Source organism: Notamacropus eugenii, chromosome 1 (assembly GCF_028372415.1).
Source record: "Notamacropus eugenii isolate mMacEug1 chromosome 1, mMacEug1.pri_v2, whole genome shotgun sequence".
Lineage (NCBI taxonomy): Eukaryota > Metazoa > Chordata > Mammalia > Diprotodontia > Macropodidae > Notamacropus > Notamacropus eugenii.
The window spans coordinates 278,497,793-278,522,919 of record NC_092872.1 but is presented as its reverse complement, the minus strand read 5'-3'; the positions used below and the strand labels follow the sequence as shown (position 1 = coordinate 278,522,919).

General features: G+C 40.4%; 1 protein-coding gene across 3 annotated transcripts in view; it reads right to left on the bottom strand.

The window, feature by feature from the left end:
- A1CF (APOBEC1 complementation factor) overlaps nucleotides 1-25,127 on the bottom strand; it is a 101,743-nt gene that overhangs the window by 68,691 nt on the left and 7,925 nt on the right. For all 3 annotated transcript variants that reach the window (XM_072628929.1, XM_072628927.1, XM_072628928.1), the window contains exon 2: nucleotides 513-656. In XM_072628929.1, the coding sequence (XP_072485030.1) occupies nucleotides 513-611 (99 nt within the window). In that variant the 5' untranslated portion in view covers nucleotides 612-656. The remainder of the gene's footprint in view (nucleotides 1-512; nucleotides 657-25,127) is intronic.

Genomic DNA, 25,127 nt, shown 5'->3' with positions numbered 1-25,127 from the left:
TTTTGTCTTTCAAGCTTCTAACACAGAGATTTACCCTTCATAGTTGCTTAATAAATGCTGGCTGAAGTGAGTTTAATTGAAATCATTATTATGCTAGCTAGGCTAATACCGTAGGGTGGAAGTAGTGCCATGGATGGGATAGGAGAAAAAGAATTAGCCTTAGAGTCAGAGGACCTGAGTTCAAATCCTGTCTGTACTCTCCTAATCTCAGATCCTCCATTTCCACATCTATAAAATATAGAAGTTGGGCCAGATGGCTTTCAGTTTCCTTTCCATCTCAAAATCTGGGACCTAATTCTATTGAAAGAAAGCAAAATCAGCTCTCCAACTGAAGGAGAAAAAGCTTGTTTTAGTAACTTTCCCATTGAGGACTTCTTACCTTGGAGGAGATCACCCATCTGTGGAGTCAGATGAGTCGATGTTGACCTCGTGAGGCCATAACCCCACCAGGACCAGACACATGCAAGGGTGTGTAGACAAGAGCTCTGGAGCATATCACTGAGAGTTCCTACCTGGACCAAGCTATATCCTGTGCGCTGAATGAGTGCACGGAGGGCTGCTTCTTTCTGAGTGCCGCTCAATCCATCCCCGGATTTTTGATTTGATTCCATTGAGAGTGATTATCAGCAAAAAATCAGGTTAATTAGGGGAGCTCACTGCAATCAAATTTAAGATAAATTAAGAAAATTAATATTGCCAAGGTGACAAATCTTTTTGTGGAGGGTATTTTTAATCAACCACTTAAAATAAATCAGTCATTCATTGTTTAATTAACACACAAAGTCCTTTAAACATTACACCATTACATTTATAAAACATTTCCTAGGTTGCAAACTGGATTCACAGACCTTGTCATTAAAAAAAATGGGATCTGAGTATCATCATTGCTCTCTCTTCCCATTCTAAGGATGAGAAAACTGAGCCCCATTGAAACTAAATACCTTGCTCACAACTGGTAGCCTCCCCACAGCTGCTAAATGAATATTTCTAGAGCGCAGTCTGGCCACATCACTTCCCTTTCTTAAAAAGTTCCTTTTGTCTTAGCATCAAATACAGGCTTCTTTCTTGAGCCTTTTACAATCTGACTCCTAGCCTTTTGCTTATTGCAAATTCCTCCTTCCCTAACTTTACACTTCAGATAAATTGGTCAGCTTCCTGCCTCAGTGATGATTCATTTCTCATCTCTCTGCCTGGTCCTCCATGTCTGTGATACATCCCCTCCTGCTCCTCCTCTCTGGTATCCTTCAAAGCTGACCTCTAACCCCATCTTTGGCATGAGGATCTTTCTGACCTTCTCAAATGTTAGTGCCCCAAACATTCCTTCAAATATATTCTGGGTTTAATTTTATGTGGACATGTTATTCTTCTCTCTCCTAATAGAATATAAAATCCTTCAGGGCAGAGACTGTATCTCCTGCATAGCATCTGGAACCATCACAAGCACTTGTTGCATTAAAATGAATTCAATGAAACAGAATTAAAATGAAGTGAATTGTAGGCTTCTGCAGTCACAGAGGCACATGCTCAGGCAGACCTGAAGTAGAGGAGTGGGCATGGAGATAGAGGGCAATGGCATCATGGAGGCAGAACCATGAAGACTGCATGTCCTGAGATCTTATGGTCTCTTTTACATGACTGACCATTTATCACTTCTGCTGGATCCTAGTCTACGTCCCATCACCTACACATGTGTTCACCCCAGGCTTCTGTCCTCGGCCCTCTTTACTGCTCTCTGGACCCTCCCATTCTCCCAATAGTGAGAGGGAATGTTCCACTTCTACATCTGTATCCCCCCAGTACCTGACAGTGCCTGGCAGATAGGCATATATTCATAAGTCAGGTCATGACTGAGTTGGCAGAGGCGGGCAATGGTCCCAGTTATTACTACCTCTGAGCTACCTTCCCATCCATTAGGCAATATTGGATTTATATTAAATATATTAAATCCCTAATAAGGGATTTAACTGTTTGTTGCATTGATTGTAATTGAATCAAGCCACTTTTCTCTGCTTTATTTTTCGTTATTTACTAAAAAGAGGGGATCTAGAATAATGTTCTCTAACAAACCTTCCTGCTTTAAATGAGAGGGAGAATCATATCACAGGTAAAGGGCCAGTGCTGGAGTTAAGAACTCTTGGATTTGAGTCTAGCCTGTGACAGATACTTGCTCTAGGACACTAGGAACATCATTTGGTCTCAGTGCTCTGGATCACTTTCTAAATCTCTAAGCTGCAGAGAAAGGTACTGACCTACATTGGCCAAGGGAGTTTCCTTACTGGAAGTTTCAAGTACCAAGGAGATCACAGGTCCAATCAAGTCTTACTTGAATCTCTAATATACCCACCATGTAAGTACAAAACATATTATCTCTGGTTTTTAGATAAGGAAATAGAGGTTAAGAGAGATTTGTTCTTGGTCACACAGCTAGTGAAACTACAAGGTAGACTTTGAAACCAAGCTTCTCCTGACTTCATATTCATTCTCCTTTCTCCTTTTCCAATTTAGATTCAGGATTTCCAGACCCAAAGGTTGTCATCACATTCCTCTGACTACTCCTAAATACTACCCCTTGACTTGACACAATTGAAAGACTTTTTAGGTGTGTGTGTACATGTGTGTGGAGGGGAAGAGACTGTAGGAATCCATCAAATTACACAAAAACTGGGTGTTGCAATCTCAGAGAGGTCAAGAATTAGGTACCAAGATCATGTGATATCTGAAATCATCAATCAATAAATCAGGGCAGCCTGTGCCCTTCTAGGCTTCCCAGAAACCAGCTGACTAGAATCTGCATCTCTCACACTCAAATAAAGGAGCACTGGCTGTTAGCCTAAGGTACCATGGAGAGAACCTTCTCTGAGTGATGGATGGTTGGCCTCACACCTGCCCTGAGCTTCCCACAGTGCTACTTCTGCTTTTTTCCCCTCTTTGTGTGTGTTTTTGTAAAAAAAAAAAACATTTGACCCACAGTACATCCTGAATTCTATTAAACTGAATCTTGTATATGTCAAGATAATTTTGGCCCCATATTCTGTCATTCAGTGGGATAATGACCCTATCTCCAGCTTCATGCCATCTGAAAATCTGGTGAATATGCCAACTATCCTTTGATTGAAGCCACTGTTAAAATGTGGAACAGCTCTCCATCAAGCATAGATCCTTGATCTTCACTGGAGACCCACTTCTGAGTGGCCATAGAACCATTAATGACTACTCTGAATCTAGTCATTCATTCATTTTAGAATTCATTAAACCTTATTATCATCCAATTCACAATCTTTTCCATAGGAATACCATGAGAACCTTAGTGGTGAAGCGGATAGACCACTGGACTTTCAGTCAGGAATAGCTGAGTTCAAATCCTGTCTCAGACATTTTCTAACTATGTCACCCTGGACAAGTCATGATCTCTGTCTTCCTCAGTATCCCCATCTGTAAAATAGGGATAATAACAGCAAGCTACTTCACAGGGTTGTTGAGAGGAGCTGATTTCATCAAGGGCAGTTAGGAATCCTCTCATTATCTTCCCTCTGCCTCCTTTGGTATCTGATCCCAATCCATGTCAATCCACCAGTAGTTGATATTTGAATAGGTTTGAATCAAATGCATCTCAGGATCCATATCAATTGAGATAGATATTGATTTATCAAGCCTCTTGAATATTTTTTGAACACAAAAGATTTTTTTCTTTTGTAAAAGACAAAATTGACTTTTTTAGGCATTCTCTTCATATCTTTGTGTCTTCACAAGGTAAGGCTTAAACCATATTCCCTCAGAAAACAAGCTCTTTCAGTCTGTTTCCTTTGTCCTCATTTTATCCACTTTCCCCAGTTCACGGGTCACCATGGCCAAAAAAGTCATGATCTCATGGCCAACTGTTTCGTGATGAGCCTCTGGTACTTAGGTTGGACCTTGCATCCAAATAGTGCATTGTCAGGCCCATAACTGAAACCATTCCAACATGGTAAAACTCAAACTGACCTGGTTTGTTTTCTATTTCCTGAATGCCGAGTCCCATCTCCTACATCTTATCTCCCATTTCTATGCTTTTGCCCAGGCAGTCTCCCATTCCTGGAATACTTGCCTTTATGATTTTGGCTTCTTAGATTCCTTAGCTCCTTTCAAAACTCAGATTATGTACCAACTGCCACAGAAGCGTTTGCTGATTTGCTTTTAATGTGTTTTATTCTCTGGATACAGAATAAACCTTCCTGAGGTTGGAGATTATTTTGCATTTTTCTGTATTCCCACTCCAGCACAGATCTGTACACATAGTAGGTGCTTCATAATTATTCACTGGATTTTATTATATATATTATTTTATATATATTTTATTTTCTCTCTCTCTATCATCTATCTGTATGTATATATATAACCTGCCAGAGCTTACATTCCACATGGCACAACCACTGAGAATGTCAGATAACCAAGATGTCACCATAAATGACAGAAAAGGAATCTGGTTGAGTTTTTTCTTTCCTGAAACTTCCCAGACCGCTGGTGAGGTGCTGTTTAAATTAAGGTACAAAATGAATAGGTCCTTGGAAATGTGGAAACCTTTGGTAAATGATTCATGGCATCTAGAACCATAAGGGAATTTAGAGACCATCTGGTCAGATTCTCTTTTAACCTAGAGAAAGAGCTGAGGCATGTGAGACCCAAGATCACAAGGAAGTACAAAGCTATCCTTTGAACCCCCATTGTCCAATTTCCCATCTAATATCTTGCCACTATTCTGTCTCCTTTATTGGATCAAGCTGGTTTCAGGGGGTGGGGACCAGAGGAGAATCTTCTGATTGGGGTTATAATTTCAGCAAATCAAAACTTTAAGATGTAAAAATCTTTTAAAAAACATGGTTGAAAATTCCCGAGCTAAAAGATAATTATTACATAAATAATTTTTTTAAATGTAACTTATAAAACCAGAAAGGAACAGGTCTGCCCATTTCTCATAGAAGGGTTTTTTTTAGGGCCAAAGAGGGAAGTCCCCTTTGGATTATAAAAGAGGAAAATTTTATCTCTCCCCCTAAAATAGAGCATAGAGGGTGGAGATAGGACCACTCAGCCCTGTAGATGCTTAGGCAGTAACAGAAGGGCCCATTTATGGGTCTGACTAATTTCATTTGGATGACACTATGTTGTGGGCACTTTGGAAGGCTCCAAACAGGTTAACATTCTTGTCAATTTCCATAGCTTCCATTAGGTGAAGGCTTGTCCTAGTGTGGGCCTTCTGGGGGACCCAAGGCAGTATGGCTAACAGGACCACATCAACCAATCAGAAGAAATTGTCTTTCTGACTTCACAGACTCATGGTCAGGAAAATATTTTGTATTCCTCAAAGTCCTCCAGAAGTGTGTGTTATATTCTGAAATTGTGATATGTACAGATGTTGGGTTTATATTCCTTTCACATGTGATTCTTGGAGTTCTATCCCAGGGTTATTGATGATAGTGATGAAGATGAGGAGTGACGATGTTTACAAAGAGGTTCAAGGTATGGAGAGCACATAAAATATTGTCCTACCTCTGATGTCCACTATCTATGTGACCTTGGGCAAGGGATTTCATGAGAGTCAGGTTCAGGAGCAAAATAGTAGAATGTATAGGGCACCAGACTTGCAGACAAGAGGAACTGAATTTAATCGCACCTTAAACATTTATCAGTTGTGTGACCCTAGATAGTTAATCTCTCTGCACCTTAGTCCCCTCATTTCTATTGCAGCAGGAGACAGATTCAATGGCCCTTGAGGTGTCTTCCAACTCTAAACCAATGTTCTTATGATCTCATGTAAACCTTGTAGCAACCCTGGGAGGTGGTACTATTATTATCCCCATTTGACAGATGAAGAAACTGAGGTGAAATGGCATCATATAATCTCACAGGAAAAAGTATCAAAAGCAGGACTAGAATTCAGACTTCAAGTGATGCGCAATCTAGCGCCCTTTCCATTACATTCTTTGAAGCTAATTACCAAGCCCAGCACATAATAGGTAATCAGTGACATCATCAATACTTACAGTGATTTGGAAATCAATTTGGTCAATAAGTTTTTGGTATAGCATCCAGGGAAAAGGGGACTGATATTCCCCCTGTACTTTGCCCTGGTCAGATCATAACAGGAGTGTTGTGTTCAACTCTGAGTGAGCCACTTTAGGAAGGACATTGCTTGCTGAGCTAGGGTGGGACCAGAATGGTGAAGGCCCTCAAAGTCATGGCATGAGGATCAATCAAAAGAATTGGGGCTTTTAACCTGGACAAGGGAAGACTTAGGGAGAACATGGAAACTGGCTGCAACTATTGAAAGGGCTCTCTTCTGGAGAAAGGGTCAGGCTTGTGGCCCCAAAGGTCAGAACTGGAAGTAAAAGGACACAGTGGAAAAGAGGCAAATTCAGGGATGATAGAAGGAAAGAAAAACAAGTGGCATTGTTCTTCCTTCGTGGGAGGTTTTCACATAGAAATTGCATGACAATGGATTGAACTGGTTGGTTAATATTAAACAATGATGATGATGATGATGATGATGATGATGATGATGATGATGATGATGATGATGACAATAGCAGTATTTCCATAGAGTTTTAAGGACTTCACACATATTATCTCATTTGATCCTCACAACAACCCTAGGAGGCAGGTGCTGTTATTATCCCCACTTTACAGATGAGGAAACTGAGGCTGACAGAAGTTAAGTGATTGGCCCAGGGTCACACAGCTAATATGTGTTTAAAGTTGAGTCTTACCCTACGAACAGGGCTCCTTCCACTGCATTATCTAGCTGCCTCATACACAGAGCCCTTCCAAACGACTTTGATTTTCTGAGTTTCTTCTATGTGCTCTAGATTTTTCATTCATCCCTCTTGATTTATCTTCTATCTCAAACTAGTCCCCAGACCTTGCCAATTTTCATACCCCTTTTTTGCCACCTCCAATGTTTTAGTTGAGCCTCATATTTCTTCATTCTTAAACCACTGCAAATGCCTTTCAACTGACCTCCCTACCTCCATCTCTTCAATCCACTTGGTACAGCAACTCTCAGACCAGAAACAACTACTTTAATCATGTCATCCCTTTGCTTAGAGAAAGCATGGCATAGAGGAAACAATTTAGACAGGGGATCAGATGGAGTAGTGTCTCTGACACTAATGAGTTTATTTCCCATATCATTCCATTCCATTCCATTCTATAACCAATTAGCAAGAGATCACTTTATACAGAGCCCTGTAACTAGTGTTTTGGTTTACAAAGAAAAAAACACCAACAATTCCTGCCTTTAGGAAAATTATGTTCTACTGGATAGATAGAGCATCTATGCACCACGGGCTACTCTACTCAAAGAGTCAATCAGAATCAAAATGACATTGTGCTGAAAAGCTATACCTCCTCTTTTGGAAGGGGATGATTAACTAAACAGCACTAATCTTCCTCAGGACCCATTAAATAAGAGAATTTTCATTTCAGGAACAGGATTTACCAACAAAGCCAGAGAGTTGGGAAGGCTTTCAAGAAGACTGGTTGGATGTTGAAGGGATGAGGGAGAATACAGATTCAGCTGAAATGAGCAAAATAAACAAACAAAAAAATGAAGAGACACAGTGAAGCACTTTTTTTTAAAATAGGAAAAAGCAGAAAAGCAGAACAAGTCACAAATAAATAAGACAGTTTGTTTACTATTACATAGACTTTTCCCCTTAAAACTACATATTTTAACAAGAAATAAATTCAATAAAGAATGCTAATACTCAGAACCAAGGCATTCGGAGATTTCAAGTCATGCTTTTTTCTTAGTTCCAAAATTGTATCAACTAAGTTTTCAGAAGTTTTAGAGCAAACATTACTCATAAATGTCACACACATTACACAGACTTAAAAAAAACCCATATGTATCTGTTCAGCTATTCCATGACAGCACATTCACATACAATCAATCCTCTTTCTCTTCTTGGCATATTGAAATGTTCCTATTTCTTAAGTTTATAATGAAAAACAAAATTAAATAAAAACTTTGAAGTTAAAAAGAAAACCTATGAAAGGTGTAGGAATTAGTTTCTAAGAAAACCTGCCCCAAATAAAGTAATTCTTATGTTTCTCCTCAAAGTCCTCAAGAACGTAGTTGTTGATGAGGGTAATGACCCAGTTTTACCTCCAGAAAGTCACCTCCCAGTATGAGTGATATAAGGTAGAAAGGATAGGGAACCTTGGGCATTATGCCTGGCTGTCTTAGAGCTGTTTGGATCCAAAAGCAATAGTATGTTCACCTTGGGATTTTTTTTTTTTTTGCTAAAGGTCATCTTTCCATTGATAAAGTTACAACAGATGATGCTAAAGTGACAAGTTCATAGTTGCAAAATCTGCCTCTCCTTTCAGTTAATCATTAGAGGTGAGGGTGGAGGAGGAAAGTACTTTGACATCAGCCAAAGTCTTTGATGCTGAGTCACTCCCAACTAAGGCTTTTAGGTCACTCATGTATGTTTGTCCTTCGTTGCCCGAAGAAGACCATGCCGTCAGAGAAATAATGACATGACTTGCACCTGACTTTGTTTTGAGTGAGGGAGGGCTGTACGGGCCACCAACCTCACTTCTTCTCCAGAGCCATCTGAATCTAGTGACCAGATATTCATCAGGATGACTGCAGATGACCCAGGATGAGGCAACTGGGGTTAAGTGACTTGCCCAAGGTCACACAGCTAGTGAATGTCAAGTGTCTGAGGTGAGATTTGAACTCAGGTCCTCCTGACTCCTGCTCTGGTACTCTATCCACTGCACCACCTAGCTGCCCCTGGTCACTCATGAGAGTAATATGATAGAAAAAACACTGGCCTAGAAGTCAGAGGACCTGGGTTCAAATCCTCCAGCATTTCCTGCTTGTGGGGTTTAGGTAGCCTTCAGCTTCCTTGGGTCTCTTTTTCCTTTTCTACAAAAAGAGAAGTCTGGTTTCCTTCAGCTTTAATTCTATGATCCAATGAGAACACTCACTTCAGATCTAGATTTTGCCTCCAAATGAGAATGAAGTCTTCTTTCTTCTACACTTGAGGACTCCTTCCCCAACCCTCAAGTAAGCATTTCTTTTAAAAGAAACTAAATGTACCTTTCCCCACCCCAAATTTGGCCAGTGGGAATAAGCAGTTCCCAGTATATTTGCAAATATCAGGTTGCCATGGTCAAGTCCAAGATACCATGTGTCTTTTTTCACATTTATTTTATTTTTAATTTATAGAATAAAATAAGCATTTTCATTACATAGTATAATAAAAATATGATAAACATGAAATTGCAAATCTATTATGTACAACCTGCTATTCTTTGAAAACTATAATACAGTTATCATGTAAATTTTTGTCTTTTTTCCCCTAGAGATGGATACTATTACCCCAACTCAGGAATAAAACTTGATAATAATAAAAAGCTGCTAAAAATAAAATTAAAACAAAATAAAAATAAAAATGAGTAATGTCAAGTGGCTACAAGTCCCAAAAGAGTTCTTGGAAGAACTTAAAAAAGAATTCAGAAACCAAAGAAGAAAGACTGAAGAAAAAATAGGAAAAAAACCAAACAATCCAAGAAAATTATGGAAAGAAGGTTAACTAACTGGAAAAAAGAGGTACAAAATCTTAAGGAAGAAAAATAGCTCCTTGAAAACTATAACTGGGCAAGTGGAATTGAGAAATGTTATAAGACACTAAGAAATAATAAAATAGAAAAACTAGAAGAGAATCTGAATCATCTCATTAGAAAGACAATTGATTTGGAGAATAGATGGAGAGGCAACATCAAAACTGTTAGACTACCTGAAAGTTGTGATCGAGACAACATCTGCCTTTGCCAGAGGAATTGCACAGTGGGAGTGGGGGGTTGGGGGGAAGGTCTGGTGCTCTGAGATGTCACAATGTCATAGGCAGCAGAGAGCAAAGCACCACTCTGAGTGACGTTATAGTCACTGGGAGAGAAAAAAGGGTCAGGGTCCTATGGGAAGGGCATCTACTACATTGGATTATTTACTCAAATGAGCAAAGATGAAGGGATGAGATAAAGGTCTAAGAATGTGCATGCATGCACACGCTTGCACACACACACACACATACACACACACACACCAGTGAAAGTCAGTGGAAAGAGTTGCTGTGTTCTGTGTCAGAAGACATGAGTTCAAATCCTGCCCCTCTCACCATCTGTATGACCTTAGGCTATCCACTTGACCTCTTCTGACCCTCAATGTTCTTATCTATAAAATGTGGGAGTTTGACCATGTGGGGCCCAGAGAGGACCAGGGCCTCTGAGGCCCTTGTAGCTAATCTGAACGCTTATTGACTTGACTCACGGAGACCTTGCTTTTCTCTGAAGATGCCATATCTTTTGGCACCTTTTTGACATTTGGCGACCTGTTTCCTATACTGTGGTACAAATAGGACCAAGAGGAGGAATTGGCAACCCCTGCTTGTCCCTTATGACCGTCTCCTCTATGGAGCTGCGGGAGACAAATTGTAGCTGCTATTTCAAGCAATTTTCTCTGAGGAGTCTCCTCTAAATTTTGAGGAAAAAAGAGTCATATCATTGTACTTAATTACATTGTTGGGAATTTATAGCCAACCTTTGTTCATTACCTGATGGTGCTAAGTCAACAGTATTTGTGGGTTGTTGATAAAAGGCATAAAGGTTAATCAATGCAGGAAAAAATTTCATGAAAAGTGTATTGTACTGTTAGAATGCTAACTGTTGGAGTACGGGAAGATTTAGCAAGTGCAGGTCCAATTTTCAGCTGGTTCACAGGTGCAGGTCACTTTATAATTTACAAAACACTTGCCTCATGACAATCCTATGGCAATGAAAAGGAATGGCTGTAGTGAGAGCCCCCAGGTTTAAATTCTGATCACCATTTACTGCCTGGGTGACCTTAGACAAATAATTTTCCCTCTTAGGGCCTCAATTTACTTATTTATAAAATGGGTGAGTGGGGCTAGGTACTCATTAAGTTTTCTTCAATGTTGAAAGCCATGTCAGTCAGCAAATTAGGTGCTAGGGATATAAAGACAAAAGTCAAATAATTGCTGCCTTCAAGGAGCATACATTGTGCTCATCTGTGAAATACGTATGAGGAAAGCATTGTGCAAACCTTGAAGCACTAGAGAAAGGAGAGTTATTATTACTGATGTTTTAGTACCTCTTCTGTATCCTCCCTCCCTTCAATCTAGTACTGGGCACACAATGGACCCTTAAATATACTTATGGGTTAAAAGAATGCACCTGTGCTGGGGGGATAAGAGATGAGTGCTCAAGCTCCCTCCCTCAATCTACTTGTCCTCCATCCCTCAGGCTTCTAGCTCCCCTGTGATGAGCAGTATGGGCACTACAGGTTCTCAGAGAAAGAGGTTAAGGGGAAAAAGTCAGGAAGGAGGTCATGGAAGAGATGGTGTATGGAGTCAAGTATGATTGTACCTGCCATTAGCAGAAGCCTAGCTATGAATATTTCCTTTGACTCTTACTGGCTGTGTGACTGGGGACAAGTCACTTTATTTCCTTGGACCTCAGTTTCTTCATCTGTAAAATGTAGGTAATAATGTCTCAGGGATGTTGTCAGGATCAAAGGGGATAATCCATAGATTATCCATAATCCATAGAGATTGGTCATCATCAAAGGATGAGAGAGAGGAAAGTGGAGCTCCTACAGCCTTGGGACTTAGGAGGACCTTGAGAGCTCCTCTATCCAGCCCTGTCATCTTACAGAGGAACTGTCCCAGACAGAGGTGAAGTAACTTTTCTAGGGTCACATTGATCCAGGATTTGAATCCAAGTCCTCTGCCTCCAAATCCAGAACTCTTCCTATGATAGCAAGCTGCCTCAATATAAAGGAAGCAAACTTCTCAGCAATATGTTTTTTTCATCCAAGAGTTGAACCCAGGTTTTCAAGGAAATAGTTAAAAAGACTCTTTGAAAAGCACCAATTTCCTCAGGGTCTTGAGGGCAGGCACTGATTTCTAGTTTTATACTCGTGTGCCCAACACCTAAGCCAGTGCCAACTACATTCCAGGGACTCAGTGAATGGTGAATTATCTGAACTGGGGGAGGGGCAGAAGTTCTATGGTGATTGACAGTGAACAGATGCAGAATTGCAAGGAGGCATTTTCTCCTTAACTTTCCGAGTAACCTGTGCATCCTTTCTGGACAAGCCTGTGGCTCTGGTTATCAGAAATTCCATGCCACAGACCAGGGTTATGAGAACTCCTTTGCAACAATGTCTGACTCTCATTTGAGCATCAGCACCCTCTGTCCTGGTTCTCCTCTTACCTCTCTGACTGCTTCTTTGCTGGAACTTCCTTCAGATCATGTCCTCTAAATGTAGGTGCCCCTTAACATTCTACCTTAGGTCCTCTTCTCCTCTCCTTCTGTATTACTTCACTTGGTGATCTCATCAGCTCCCATGGATTTAATTACTATCTCTGCGCTAATGATCCCCAAATGTGCCCTTTCTGCCTCAATCCTGCTCACCTCCAATCTTGCATCTCCAACTGCCTTTCAGACATCTTGACTGAATGTCTAGTAGACATCATAAACTCAATATGTCAAAAACAGAACATCATCTTCCATCCCCAGTCTTGCACCCAACCTCATTTCCCTTATCACTGTAGAGGACAACATTAACTTCAATCAAGTTAATGGGAATGCTCTGCCTAAAGAGGAAAGATGTAGGGGCAGGGCTATTTTCCTTTCTGTCTTTGTATCCCCAGAGCTTACAACAATGCCTTCTATGTAGGAGGCCCTTAATATATTTTTAATTCAATCGAATAACCCAAAATCTATTAGAAGTTACTCTGTTTAGCTACCATGAAGGACTACAATATTTTCACAAGAAAACTTGGAAATGTGTATAAATCTGGTCCAATTGAAAAAGTGTCTGTGGGATAAGATTAGTAACTGTAAAATCAAGTCAGTGGAAGTCTGTGTCAAGTTATGCCTCAACCCAAATCCATCTCATTCCATTTAGTCCAGGCCCATCCCACCCATTTTACATAAGCCAATCCAACCCAATCCAATAACCATTTATTAAGTATATTCTGTATGGTAGGCATAAGGATTTGGTATGGGGGCCATGGGTATTTGTAAAACCAAAATAGAGTCCCTATTCCCTAGCAAATTGCCATCTTCTCAGAGAAACAACATGTACATACAGAAGCCAATGCAAAGAAAAAAATAGAAATTAAGTACAAATCAATTTAAAGGTAAGGACTAGAGCCTCCCAGGGATTCTGAGCTCACGTGGCCTAGATTCAGTCCTGTGGGCCTGACTCCAGAGAGGCTGGTTTCTCTCTTTGGTTTGTTGTCAGAGTTTTAGTTCAGGAAATTTCCAAAATAAAACCAACCTTTGTTCCAGCAAATGTCTAGGTTTTCTCAGATTGAGTAACAAGGTCCTCAACTCCTGCACAGACACAAAATAAGCTAAAAGCACCTTGGTTCAAGGACAGCTTTTGTCACCCCCCCTCCCCCTCAGCCAAAAGCACATACCATTCAAAGTACTCCCAGGAACTCAAGAACAGATGATGAAATAAAGTGAGCGCACAAATAGCCCATCCTTCCTCAGTCTTCCCAACTTCCTGACCTCTAAGGACCTCTATGGGAGGAGAGCTGGAATAGATTAGGAAATGCTAGACTGATGACACAGGAAAGCACAGATACTTTCCAAATATCTTAAATGTATTAGCTAGTAGTCCCCAGAGGGCATTGCCACATTTGATGCAAATGTCTCCACTTATACGTGGACTATAGTGTCTACAGTCCTGGGACCAATTATCTTGTGACAAAGGGTGGAGTCATTTCATGAGTTATCAAGCTTGTATTTCAATCATTTCCTGATGGACACATTTACTTCTCTCATTTCCAATTACAGCTATATCTTCAAAGCATTTTTGGAGCATATCTAGTGTTCTGAATTTTCTCATCAAGCACACGCTTTTGCACATTAGCTGGAGCAAGTGGAGCTGTGTTCCAGAACCACACAACCTATAGCAAGACCCCCCTCCAACTTTCTATTCTCTCTCTTTGGGTGTCGTCTCTCTGGGTCAGATAAATGGTAGTCCCTATCTTCATGTTATCCCAATGAGCTTCTGGGTTTAGGCACCCAGGCCATTTGAGGAGCACTTATGGATCAATGAGAGGTATACTCATGTATATTCACCTCACTAAAAATCCCCTCTCCCACAAGTAGGCATCCAGTGTTTTCTGGATGCCTTCTTGTAAGGGAGAAATGACTACCTCTTGACGTAACCCACTCTACTTTGGAATGGCTTGAATTGTTAAGATGTTTTCCTTTACATGGAGAAAACTAAATTCACCTTTTAGCAGCTTCCCCATTGCTCCTAGTTCTTCTTTCTGAGTCCAAGCAGAACAAAGCTAATCTCTCCTCCACATGGTCACTCTTCAAATGCTTGAAAAAAGCTCTCCTCTGCCGCAATCTTCTCTTTTGTAGACTAGGTATCCCTAGTTCGTTCATTCAGTCCTATGTGGCATGAACATGAATCCTTTGCCAGCCTCTTTGGCTCATGCTTCAGATTCCTTTTAAACCTCTAAAGGTGTAATAGAAAGGACTAGGCTGCCTCTAAGGTCAGAGCATTTTGTTTTAGAAGTGTCTAAAACAAATTACAAAAACCCCCACTAGAAACAAAGGATAGATGATACTTTCTGCTCTTTCCTCAGATCAGATAGTTGATTAGTTAGGATTTTAAGTGTCTGCTATGAACCACACACTGTGCTAAGTGTAGGAAGTAAAAAGAAAGACAAAAGACAGTCCTTGTTCTCAAGGACTTTATGGCCAATTGTCGCTATTGCTCACATGTTTCAGTCATGTCCAACTCTTCCTCACCCCATCTGGGCTTTTCTTGCCAAAGATACGTGAGTGATTTGCCGTTTCCTTTTCCAGATCATTTTACAAATGAGGAAACTGAAGCAAACGGGGTTAAGTGAGTTACCCAGGGTCACGTAGCTAGTAAATAGTCTGAGGTTAGATTTAAACTCAGGAAGATGAGTCTTCTTGACTCCAGACCCATTTCTCTATCCATTGCATCATCTAGCTACCCCTCACAGTCTATTAAGGAATATTATATACAAGTGAACATATATAAACAGGACATACACAAGATGCATTTAGCAAAACCCTAAACTTTAGAAGTAGGGAAGGATTCTGGCTACAGGTTGGATTTTAGCTCAGACTCAAAGGAAGGTAAGGAAGTCAAGAGGCAGAGATAAGGAAAGGTTTTCAGGCATGGAAAATACTGGGAAAATGCTTGGAGTTAGAACATGGAATATCTCATGCAAGGAAAAGTAAGGAGACCAGTGTCCTAGAGTATGGGCAGGAGAATAAGGTGTAAGAAGACTGAAAAAGTGGGAAGGGACTAGCTTGTAAAGGGCTTTAAAAGCCAAACAGTAGCTTTATATTTGGTCTTATAGCTACTGGAGTTTATTGAATGGGGAAGTGACTTAGTCAGATGTGCAATTAAACAGATCATTTTGACAGATGAGCATAGGATCGATTGGAGTAACGAGAAACTTGAGGCAGGAAGACCAAGCACTAGACTACTGTAATAGTTCAGGTCGGAGGTAATAAGGGCTTATATCAGGATAGAGTTCATGTCAGAGGAGAGAAGGGGGCATATGGAAGAGATGGCACAGGAGCAGATATGAGAGGACTTGATAACTAATTGGATATATGGGCGGTTCACAGAGAATGAGGAGTCAGGGATGACATCTGGGTTGTGGGCCTGGGGTGACTGGGAGTATAGTGGTACCCTCAACAGTAAGAGGGAAGTCAGGAAGGAAAAGGATTTTTGGGAAAAGATAATAAGTTTAATTTTGGAGATGTTGAGTTCAAGACATCTATGGGATATCTAGTTCAAGATGTCTACTAGGCAGTTGGAGATACAAGACTAAAGATCTGGAGATAGCTTAGGCCTGGTAAAGTCATATGAATAGAGATGCCATATGTCAATAGAGATGTCATATGAAAAAAGATGGTAATCAAACATGTCGGAGCTGATGAGATCACCAAGTGAAATATCTAGAGGAAGAAGAGAAGAGGGCTCAGGACAGAGCCTTGAAGGACACCTATAGTTGGGGGTTGATCTGGACAAAGATTCAGCAACAGAATAGTGAAGGAACAGTCAGACAAAGTGGGAGAAGAACTAGGAGGGAGCAGTATCATGAAAACTTAGAGAGAAGAGAATATTAAGGAAAAGAGGATGATTGACATGTCAGAGGCTGCAGAAAGATCAAGAAGAAAGAATACTGACAAAAGGCCATTCAGTTGGACAACTAAAAGGCCATCAGTAGCTTTGGAGAGTTTAACTACAAAAATAGTAGAGATATGAGACAGTAGATAGTAGGAATAGATGCATCCAGTGAGGATTTTTTGAGGATAGGGGAATCATGGATATGTTTGTAGGCAGTAGGGAAGAAGTCAGTAGACACAGAGCAATTGGAGCTTAGTGAGAGAGTAGGCATGATAGAGGGATTAAGCTTCCATCAATGGAATGGAATGGGATCATGTGTACATGTAATCAGGTTTAGTGTGGCAAGGAGAAAGACTATCTAAAGGGTGAAGGTGGAAATAGTTGTAGAAGGCTTTTGAATGATGTGAGATGAGGAAGAGGAGAAAAGATAGAGCCTTCTGTGAACAATCTCTTTTTTCAGTGAAATATGAAGCAAGGCTTTCATCTGAGAGGGCTGGGGGAGGAGGAGCAGTCGGAGTCAAAGGCCAAAGGAATATCAAAATTCATGAACATGGATATGGAACGTTTGGAGATGGCAAGATGAAGACTATCTCTGTGTATAATTGAGATGGGTTAAAGGAGTCAGTCATTTGAAATGAATAAGTTGAGGAACCAGGATGTAGGAAGTAGGATGTAGGTATACACATACAATGTGTATATTGAAATTGCCTAGTAAGAGGGCAGGCTTTGGGGAGGAAAGGAAAAACTGTGGATAAGCATTGAACTCACTCAGTGTCCTGGAGGTTGGTATACAACAGAATGTAAATTGACTGATGAGTATTAATTGTACCGTACTAACCTCAAAGGAAGAAAAGTTAGCAAATGATGAGGGTAGAAAGAAAACCTGCAAATGGGCATGAGGAATAAAGAGTTTTCTATTTTTCACCAACACTAGTGAGTTGGGGCTATAAGAGATGGCTCTCCTCTTGCTGGAAAGGGTGATCAGGAAAGCTGCAGCATGAAGAGGGAGCTAGGTCTCAGAGAGTACAAGAAAATGGAGGGAATAAGATAGTAAAAGATGAAACTTGAAAGCTAGCTTGTTTCCCATGGGGCACAGTGCAAGGATTGAGTAACTTGAGTGAGATGTTGTATGGGGGGTTGGGTCAAAGTGGATGGCAATAAAGGCTGAGGGGTAAGGTTGGGTTAGTGTTGGAATTAGGGTTAGGGTCAGTGCGGGGTGGAGAATAGAGTTTGAACAAGGCAACTGATGACTTCAAAATCAGTGGAATGCAGTGGTTATGATGAGATAAAAGGTGGGTGGATGTGGAGAAACGTGGCCATGGAGGGCACTCAGGAACACAATGGAACAGCTGCTTAAGCAGGCAGGTGCAGGGGGGGCATCCTGGTGGAGTGGGGCAATTTAGATGGTATGATATTCCCAGGATCTAAAGAAAACTGATGCAAATACCACTTGACACATTTTCACTCTTATTAATATTTGTTTCTGGGCCATGATCTGATTTCTCCCGGGGAGTGATTTAATAAATAAATGCCATGATCACTGAGGTCTTAGAAAGTCTAGGCAATATTCTTGGCAATATCACCTCGATTATCTAATAGAAATATATGGAATCATAGAATCTTAGTTTTTTGGGTTGGGTTCTCTGAGCATCTCAAGTTCAAGCCACACTCAAAAGTATAACTGGGAAGCCATCATTCAGTCTTTTCTTGAAGACTTCCATGGAGATGGGGTGCATGAAGCTTGACACTTTGGAAAGTAATTTCCTTAAAAAATTGCATGAAATGCTATTTAATCATCCAAATAGTTGAGAATTTAGCATTTTCTATCCATTTGAGCTGCAGAAGTTTTCACAGCTTTCATTCATTTTTGTTTAGGTGCTGTCTTTGTGGGTACTCTAGCAGTGGAATACACACATACATGCACACATATGTGTATATATCTGTGTATGTGTGTATGTATATGCAAATATATTTATATCGAGTTTGTATGTTTAGCCTTTTTTTTGCTTCCTCAGCAGCTGCAATATGCTTGTTCTTGTTAAACTTTTAAACTTCAGGTTTCTTTTAGTTCATTGAATCAGTAAGGGAAATGCTAATGATACCCTCCACCCCCACCAATTTTTACAGCTCAGTAGGTTCTTTTCTTTTGACTCTCTTCCAACTGTTTTTTCTTGCGTTTTCTTCTACACAAGGCAATCCAGTTGATGTGCTGTGGATTCCATTCCAAAAGAAAAGTAGACTCTACTTTGATGTTCAAGAATGGGAAAAACTTTGTATTGATCCAGGCATTTGTAGCTAACTCCCAGGCACATTTAAAAATGTATTTTTATGATTTTAAATTTTTATATCATTTACACACTCCAGTGTTTCCTTCCCTTCCTCTTCTCCTCTCAGAGAGTTATCCTTTATATCAAAGAATAAGGAGGAAAAAAGAGTTCAGTAAAACTGAGCAGCATACTGAAAGTATGTCAGTAGCTTCAGGGATGCTCATCCAGACTCCAAGCAGATAGAGGTACTTCCTCATACTTCTTCAGGTGGAAGTTTGGTCGTTGTAAGTTCATAGTACTCCTTCTCTTCCTTTCACATGAGAAATACCTTATATCCTCTGAAGTCACACCTTGTGATCTTCCTGGCTGTGGGTACCAGGGACATGGTGAAGAGCTGTATTCATTTTTTTTTTGATTATTTGCTTTTTTTACATCAATATAATTTCTCTCATATTTCATCCCCACTCCCTTATAAAGAATCATCCCATATAATGAATAATAGTTTTAAAGACAATAAAAGGAAAAGAGGGAAAAAAATCAGCAAACTAATGAATGCATTGAAAATGTTTGAGACTGTTTTGGCATACAACTGGGAAATAAGAAATACAGGTAATGGGGTATAGAAATTTATCTTGTCCTACAGCACAAGAGAGAAGATGGGGATAAGAGAAGAGAGAGGTGTTAGAAGGGAGGGCACATTGGTGGAAGAGGTAATCAGAATGCTTGGCGTTTTGGGGTGGGGGAAGGGGAGAGATAGGGATAAAATTTGGAACTCAAAATTTTGTGGAAATGAATGTTGAAAACTTAAAATAAATAGAGAAAAAAATAAAACAAAAAAACAAAAAAAAACACACAAAAAGAAAATGTTTGAAAATGTGTATTATGAACCTCACTGTAGAATTCTCATATCTCTGCAAAGAGCTGGGGTGGGGGTATCTTCTCATATCTTTCTCTTAAGCTATGCTTGTCCTTTATAATTTTTATACATTCTTTTTTGAGTGGTTGATTTAAATTTACATTGTCATCATTGTGAATAGTTTTCCTGGCTCTACTTCCTTCACTCTGCATTAGTTGGTGTAGACCATTCTATGCTTCTCTGTATTCAGTTTGTCATTTTTTCAAGTTGCTGGGGACCTGTTTATGGGCTGTGTGTTCCTCATCATGTGGGAAGGATGTTCCTCCAGCTTTGTTCCCTTAGCTCTACTCCTTTTTTCATGATGAAAATCCTGATCCATACAGGAAACCAGGCTTCCCAGGAGAGGTTCCAGACAAATCAGAAGAATAATAATAGTGACAAGATTAATCTCCAGCAAACGCCTCTTCTGATGCTTCTTCATGGCATGGCAGGGACCCTGAGTTCTTGAAGAACAGGCCAGTGGAGGCCAAGAATGATCAGGTCCTACCAAGCTGAAAAGGTTTTTAAATGGTTCCAGCAGCAAGTTGTCTTCTGTCCAAGGACAAGCCAACACAAGTATGGAGAGACTCGTTGTCATGAGGATGGTGAGGTGGTGACAGATTCTTTGACCATGACAACTCGTAACAAAGAAAGATACAAAATAGCTCTGAGTTCTAGGCAACTGTCTGCTGCTTCTGCAATGACAGTGATTGAATCCTGGAAAAAGTGGCAGAAGGGGCTAAGCTTCATACTTTTTTTAGACCACCTATAAGCGTTGTTTTAGCAGTTGATACTCAAAGTTAGGATCCTTTCCCAAGAACAATTTATTCAGTATATTCCTGGAGTAACTGAAGTATGTCAATATTGACAATCTAACTGTAAATTAGAACAAAACACAGAAAGACATGGCTGCTGTATGCAAGGACAACACCATGTCTATGATCCTATGGTGAACTGAGTTGTCCTGAGCTATTAACAGGTGATAATGATTTAATGTATTACCCAAGTATTTGCATTTTAACAGGGGCCTTCTGGTGATACAGTGCCTTAGCCAAAAGGGTAACTCTAAAGGGGGGGAGGGAGTTTGGACATCTGAACTTGCCTCACATCACACCTGCAAGTAGGACTGGCTTTGCAGACATATCTACATGACAGAAATTATCTGCCTGACTGTTCCTTCCACCGTGGGAAAAGTAGATTTTCTGCAGAGAGATGACAATTTCCTTTCCCTTAAATGCTGAGTTACTGCCCTGCTCTGAATTCAGGTCCCCCAACTGATGGAAACCTGTTGTTACAAGGGCTACTGCTCATTTCACCTCAGTACAGCCATTGGTGTCATCAGGAGCCTGGAGTATGTCTGGAGTCACACAATACATTTCCTTTCATCCCTAAGTCAGCTCGTTTTCTGGGTACATCTGACAAAGTGGGGAAATGTATTTGAAAAAACATCTGGGGGCTTTAGCAAATGGCCAGTTCCATACTAGGCAATGGCACGATAGGGACAGAGACTGGACTTGGGATTTCATGGACACGGGAAACTTCCAAATGAAGAATCTCCCTTTTCCAAGGCATGTCAGAAGCTACTCTGCAGTCTACAGCCTTAGAGAGTTACCTGGGGCACTGAGAAGCTAAGGGACTTTCCCAGGGTACAGCCAGGAAGTCTCAAAGTTGAGACTTGAACTCAGGTCTTCCTAGCTATTAAGGCAGATATCTGTCAATGCTATCCAAAGGTATGATATGGCAGTTAAAAAATAGCTAATGATCTTAGCTATGATCTTAGACTGTGTTAAGAATGGCATGGTGCCCAAGACTAGAGAGATAAGAATTCCGGTTGACTCTGTTCAGGTGAGGTCACAACTAGGGCATTGTGTTTGATTCAGGGCAATACATTTTGTGAAAAGTCATTGATAGAACAGCATTCTACTATATGAGAAAGATGAAGGAACAGGGTAGATTTGACTTGGAGAAAAGAAGACTTGTTGGCACATGAGAGTTGTCTTCACCATTTGATTCCCATCTCACAAAGGAAAAGGACTAGGCTCCTTTTGCTTGACCCCAGTGGGCTGAGCTAGAAGGAATGAGGGGGAAACTACAAAGAACAAAATGGGTTTGGTATAAGAAAAAATTCCTAAGTCTTGGAGTCACCTCAAAGCTGCCAGGGCTGCCTCTGGAGACAATAGGTTCTTGCTCATTGGAGGAGACTGGATGTCATCGCATTGAGAATATTGTCAAGGGTAGCTTTCTTCCAGTACAGAGGAGATAGGACTGCCTTGAAGGCCCCAACTAACCATGGGACACTGATTCTTAGATTTTGGACCCTGGCTATTCAAGAGGATAACCTTGAGGGGAGATGGAAAGGAGACATTTTCCCTCCCTGGAGGCTTCTTTCCCTTAGGCCTTAGTAAGTTCAATGAGACAAGTTAGAAGTTCATTCAAGTCTTGTTCCATGTTCTTATGGCCAATAATACCATTGTTTGTGTTCTACAGAATCAGCAAGATGGCTTTCTCTCTCCCATTTCACGTACACAGAGAGACACTATATTGTCAGAATGACCAATAAATTCAGGTTTCTGATGAAAGATAAATTCATTTATAAACATGCCATGGATGGAGAATTTCAGCATGTTGTTTGGAGAAGACAAATCTAAGTGGTTTGCTGACTAAAAGCATTCACGTCTAGCTCGCTGTGAGGGTTCGAGTAGTAATTAGAGGTTATCTTCATAGTATTTCATATTCCTCATAAGACAATGACTGGAATCCACTCACTCTCCACTTCTTTACTCTTCCAGTCTTAGGATCAGCTTAAATATCAAAGCACAATGAAGGGACTCCTGTCCCTGCCATATGGGGGTCAGTTAAGGGAGCTTGGGGTGCTTAAGCTGAAGAAGAGACTCAGGAAACACATAACAGTTGTCTCCAATATCTGAAGTGATGTCAAGTGAAGGAGAGATTGGGCTTGTTTCGTTTGGGTCCAGAGAGCAGAACCAGGAGGATCGGGTAGAAATTGCACTTTATATCTGCTGCTCTGCCCTGTTTCAACTCCAAGAAAAGAGATGCCCCTCCATGCTACTGACTCTAGCCTTGATCAACACTACCTCCCTCAGCCTCCTCTTCCCTTTGATTGGAGGGCTTGAGGGCAGAGCACCAAACTCCTCCTAGAGAGCAGACACCACTTTCAGATCTCTCCAACTTGCATCTGCTTCTCTGCCAGAATAAGGTGTCTCCATTCCAGGTACCTCCCTGACCCACCTCCCACTTCCCTGACTACTTTTTTGTATTGTCTTTCCCTTTCAACCCTTGAAAGCAGGAGCACTTAACACAGTGCCTGGCACATAGTAGGTTATTGATCTTTGGATATTTCAAAAGTGGATATTTAGGATTAATATCAAGAAACGCTTTCAAATAATGACAGTTGTCCTAAAGTATAATTCACTGCATTCAACGGGAGCTAATTTTTCATCACTGAGGTCTTTGATCAAATGACCTTTGATAATGACCACTTGTTGAGGATATCACAGAGCAGGTGCTGAGGCTAGTGTTAGTTAGACTAGAAGGCCTCTGAGGTCCCTTCCAACTGTGAGATTCCATGAACCTGTAACTATTCTAATAGCTGTCACAGGTTGATTTGGATGCCTTCTAGGGTCTCTTCCAACTCAGGTTCAATAATTCCATGAAATATCCCCTTCTTAAGGAACCCAATTGAACTTGGCTTCCAAACTCCCTTCTCCAACCTTTCCTCTCTCCTCTCTTTAGCTCAATCAGTTTTCATTGTTCTATTTCAATCAGTACATATTTGTTGGGATTCTATACAGATGCTACATAGAATTAAGTTTACAAAAATTGGGGTAGAATGTCTTTCAACTAACTAAATATAAGAACAAAGATAAATGACTCCATTTTATCAATTTCTCCTACTCCAATTTAATTTTGGTAACCATAAAAGTTCTATTTTTTTTGAATAGAACATGGGCACTTGGGGGAACTCAATTTCTTTTTTTTTTTTTATTTTGTAATGTTTAACAATCACTGCCATAAAATTGCAATTTTTTCCCTCCCCACCTACTCCCCACTACCCCCCTCCCTCCCCACGACTGCATACAATTCTGTATAGATTCTACATATACTTTCCTATTGAGTATATTTTCACTATAGTCATGCTATGTAGTCAGACTAAGATAAATGAAAGAAATCGTATAACAAATCAGAACATGATACACAAACACATACACATACACAAACATGATCTGCTACAATATGTGAGTGACTTCCATATTTCTCTCTCTGAGTGTGGCAGGCATTTTGCCTTGGGGGGAACTCAATTTCTACCACACTTTTTTCCAACCAATGTTTTTATCCATTCCACGAGTCATCTTGACATCAAAGCATTATCAAAGTTTGATGGGACAAGTTGGTGTGTGGTGGAAACAGAGAATCATGTAGTTGCATCATTGTGGGCAACTCGATGCAGACTGGCAACTGTTCTATAATTTACAATCTTAGAGAGCTGCCCAAGGTCCTAAGAGGTGAATCTGCTTGCCCATGCTTATGTAACTGGCTTTCAGAGTTAGGGTTGAAATCCATGTCTTTTTAACTGCAAGGCCAGCACTCACTCTATTTAGTCCCTAGTTAGCAAGAATAATTAGTTCAGTTAGGAAGCTACTTGATAATAATATCCATTTGTAAGTCACTATAGCAATTAATTCCCCCTCTTGAGCAACAAAATTTGCCTTTATTAGTTTGTACATTATTTTTACGTCATGAATTCTAAAATTTGATTTGAATTGTTTTCATATTGTTTGCCCAGTTCTCCCAAATTGACAGTGACAGTTAGACCTTTGCTCCTGTCCCTCTTGACCTCTACCTTCCAAGACTCTTGAAACCATCTCTGACTGGTTCCTCACCTCCAGTCCCTCTTGACTCCAATTATACAGCTGCCAACTTCATCTTTGTCATCAACAGGAAGGGGCAGCTTACTTCTCTGCTAAAAACCCTTCTGTGGCTCTTTACTAACCACTGACTAAAGTCTGAAGTTCTGAGCTTGGTTTATAAGACATTCTAAAATCTCACACCACTCTGCCTTCCCAGTCAGACTTACCTGAGTATGGCAGTTCATTTGCATTATGTTTCCACCTACACTGAAGTACTCACCATTCCCTGCATTTGTCCAATCTTGCCCTTTGCTAATGCTATTCTATGCACATGCTCAAAGGATCTCATCCTTGATAAATTCTCCCCAACCTTCAAGATCCATCTTAGGGCCATCCAGGAAGCCTTACCAAATTCTTCCAGTTAGTATGTTTCCTTCCTCCAATTTCACACAACACTTTACAGTCATCTTGGGAGCTTTTATCTCTTCTATCCTATATCAGAATTTCTGTCCAACTTTGGTATCATATGCATATTTTGAAGGCAGGGGGATTGTCTTCCTAATCTTTTTACTTCTCCAAATGCCTGCCACAATATTGGGAAGAACTTTTGGTTTCCTTTACCAATGCAGATCAACACTACTCTGCAAACTTACAGCCGTAGAGTTGTCTAGGGCCACTAAATGATTTATCCTGGATCAGACACTCAGTACATGTTAGACGTGACTTGAACTCAGGTCTTCCTGGCATTCTCTCCACTTAGGCAGTTTCTCTTTTTGTACATAGTGAGTTTTAAATAGATTCTTATTGAATCAATGAATGTTGTGTTGGAAAATAAAGGGAAAGGAGAAAGGTTGAATTGAATTGAATTGGAAGGATATGTGAGTCTT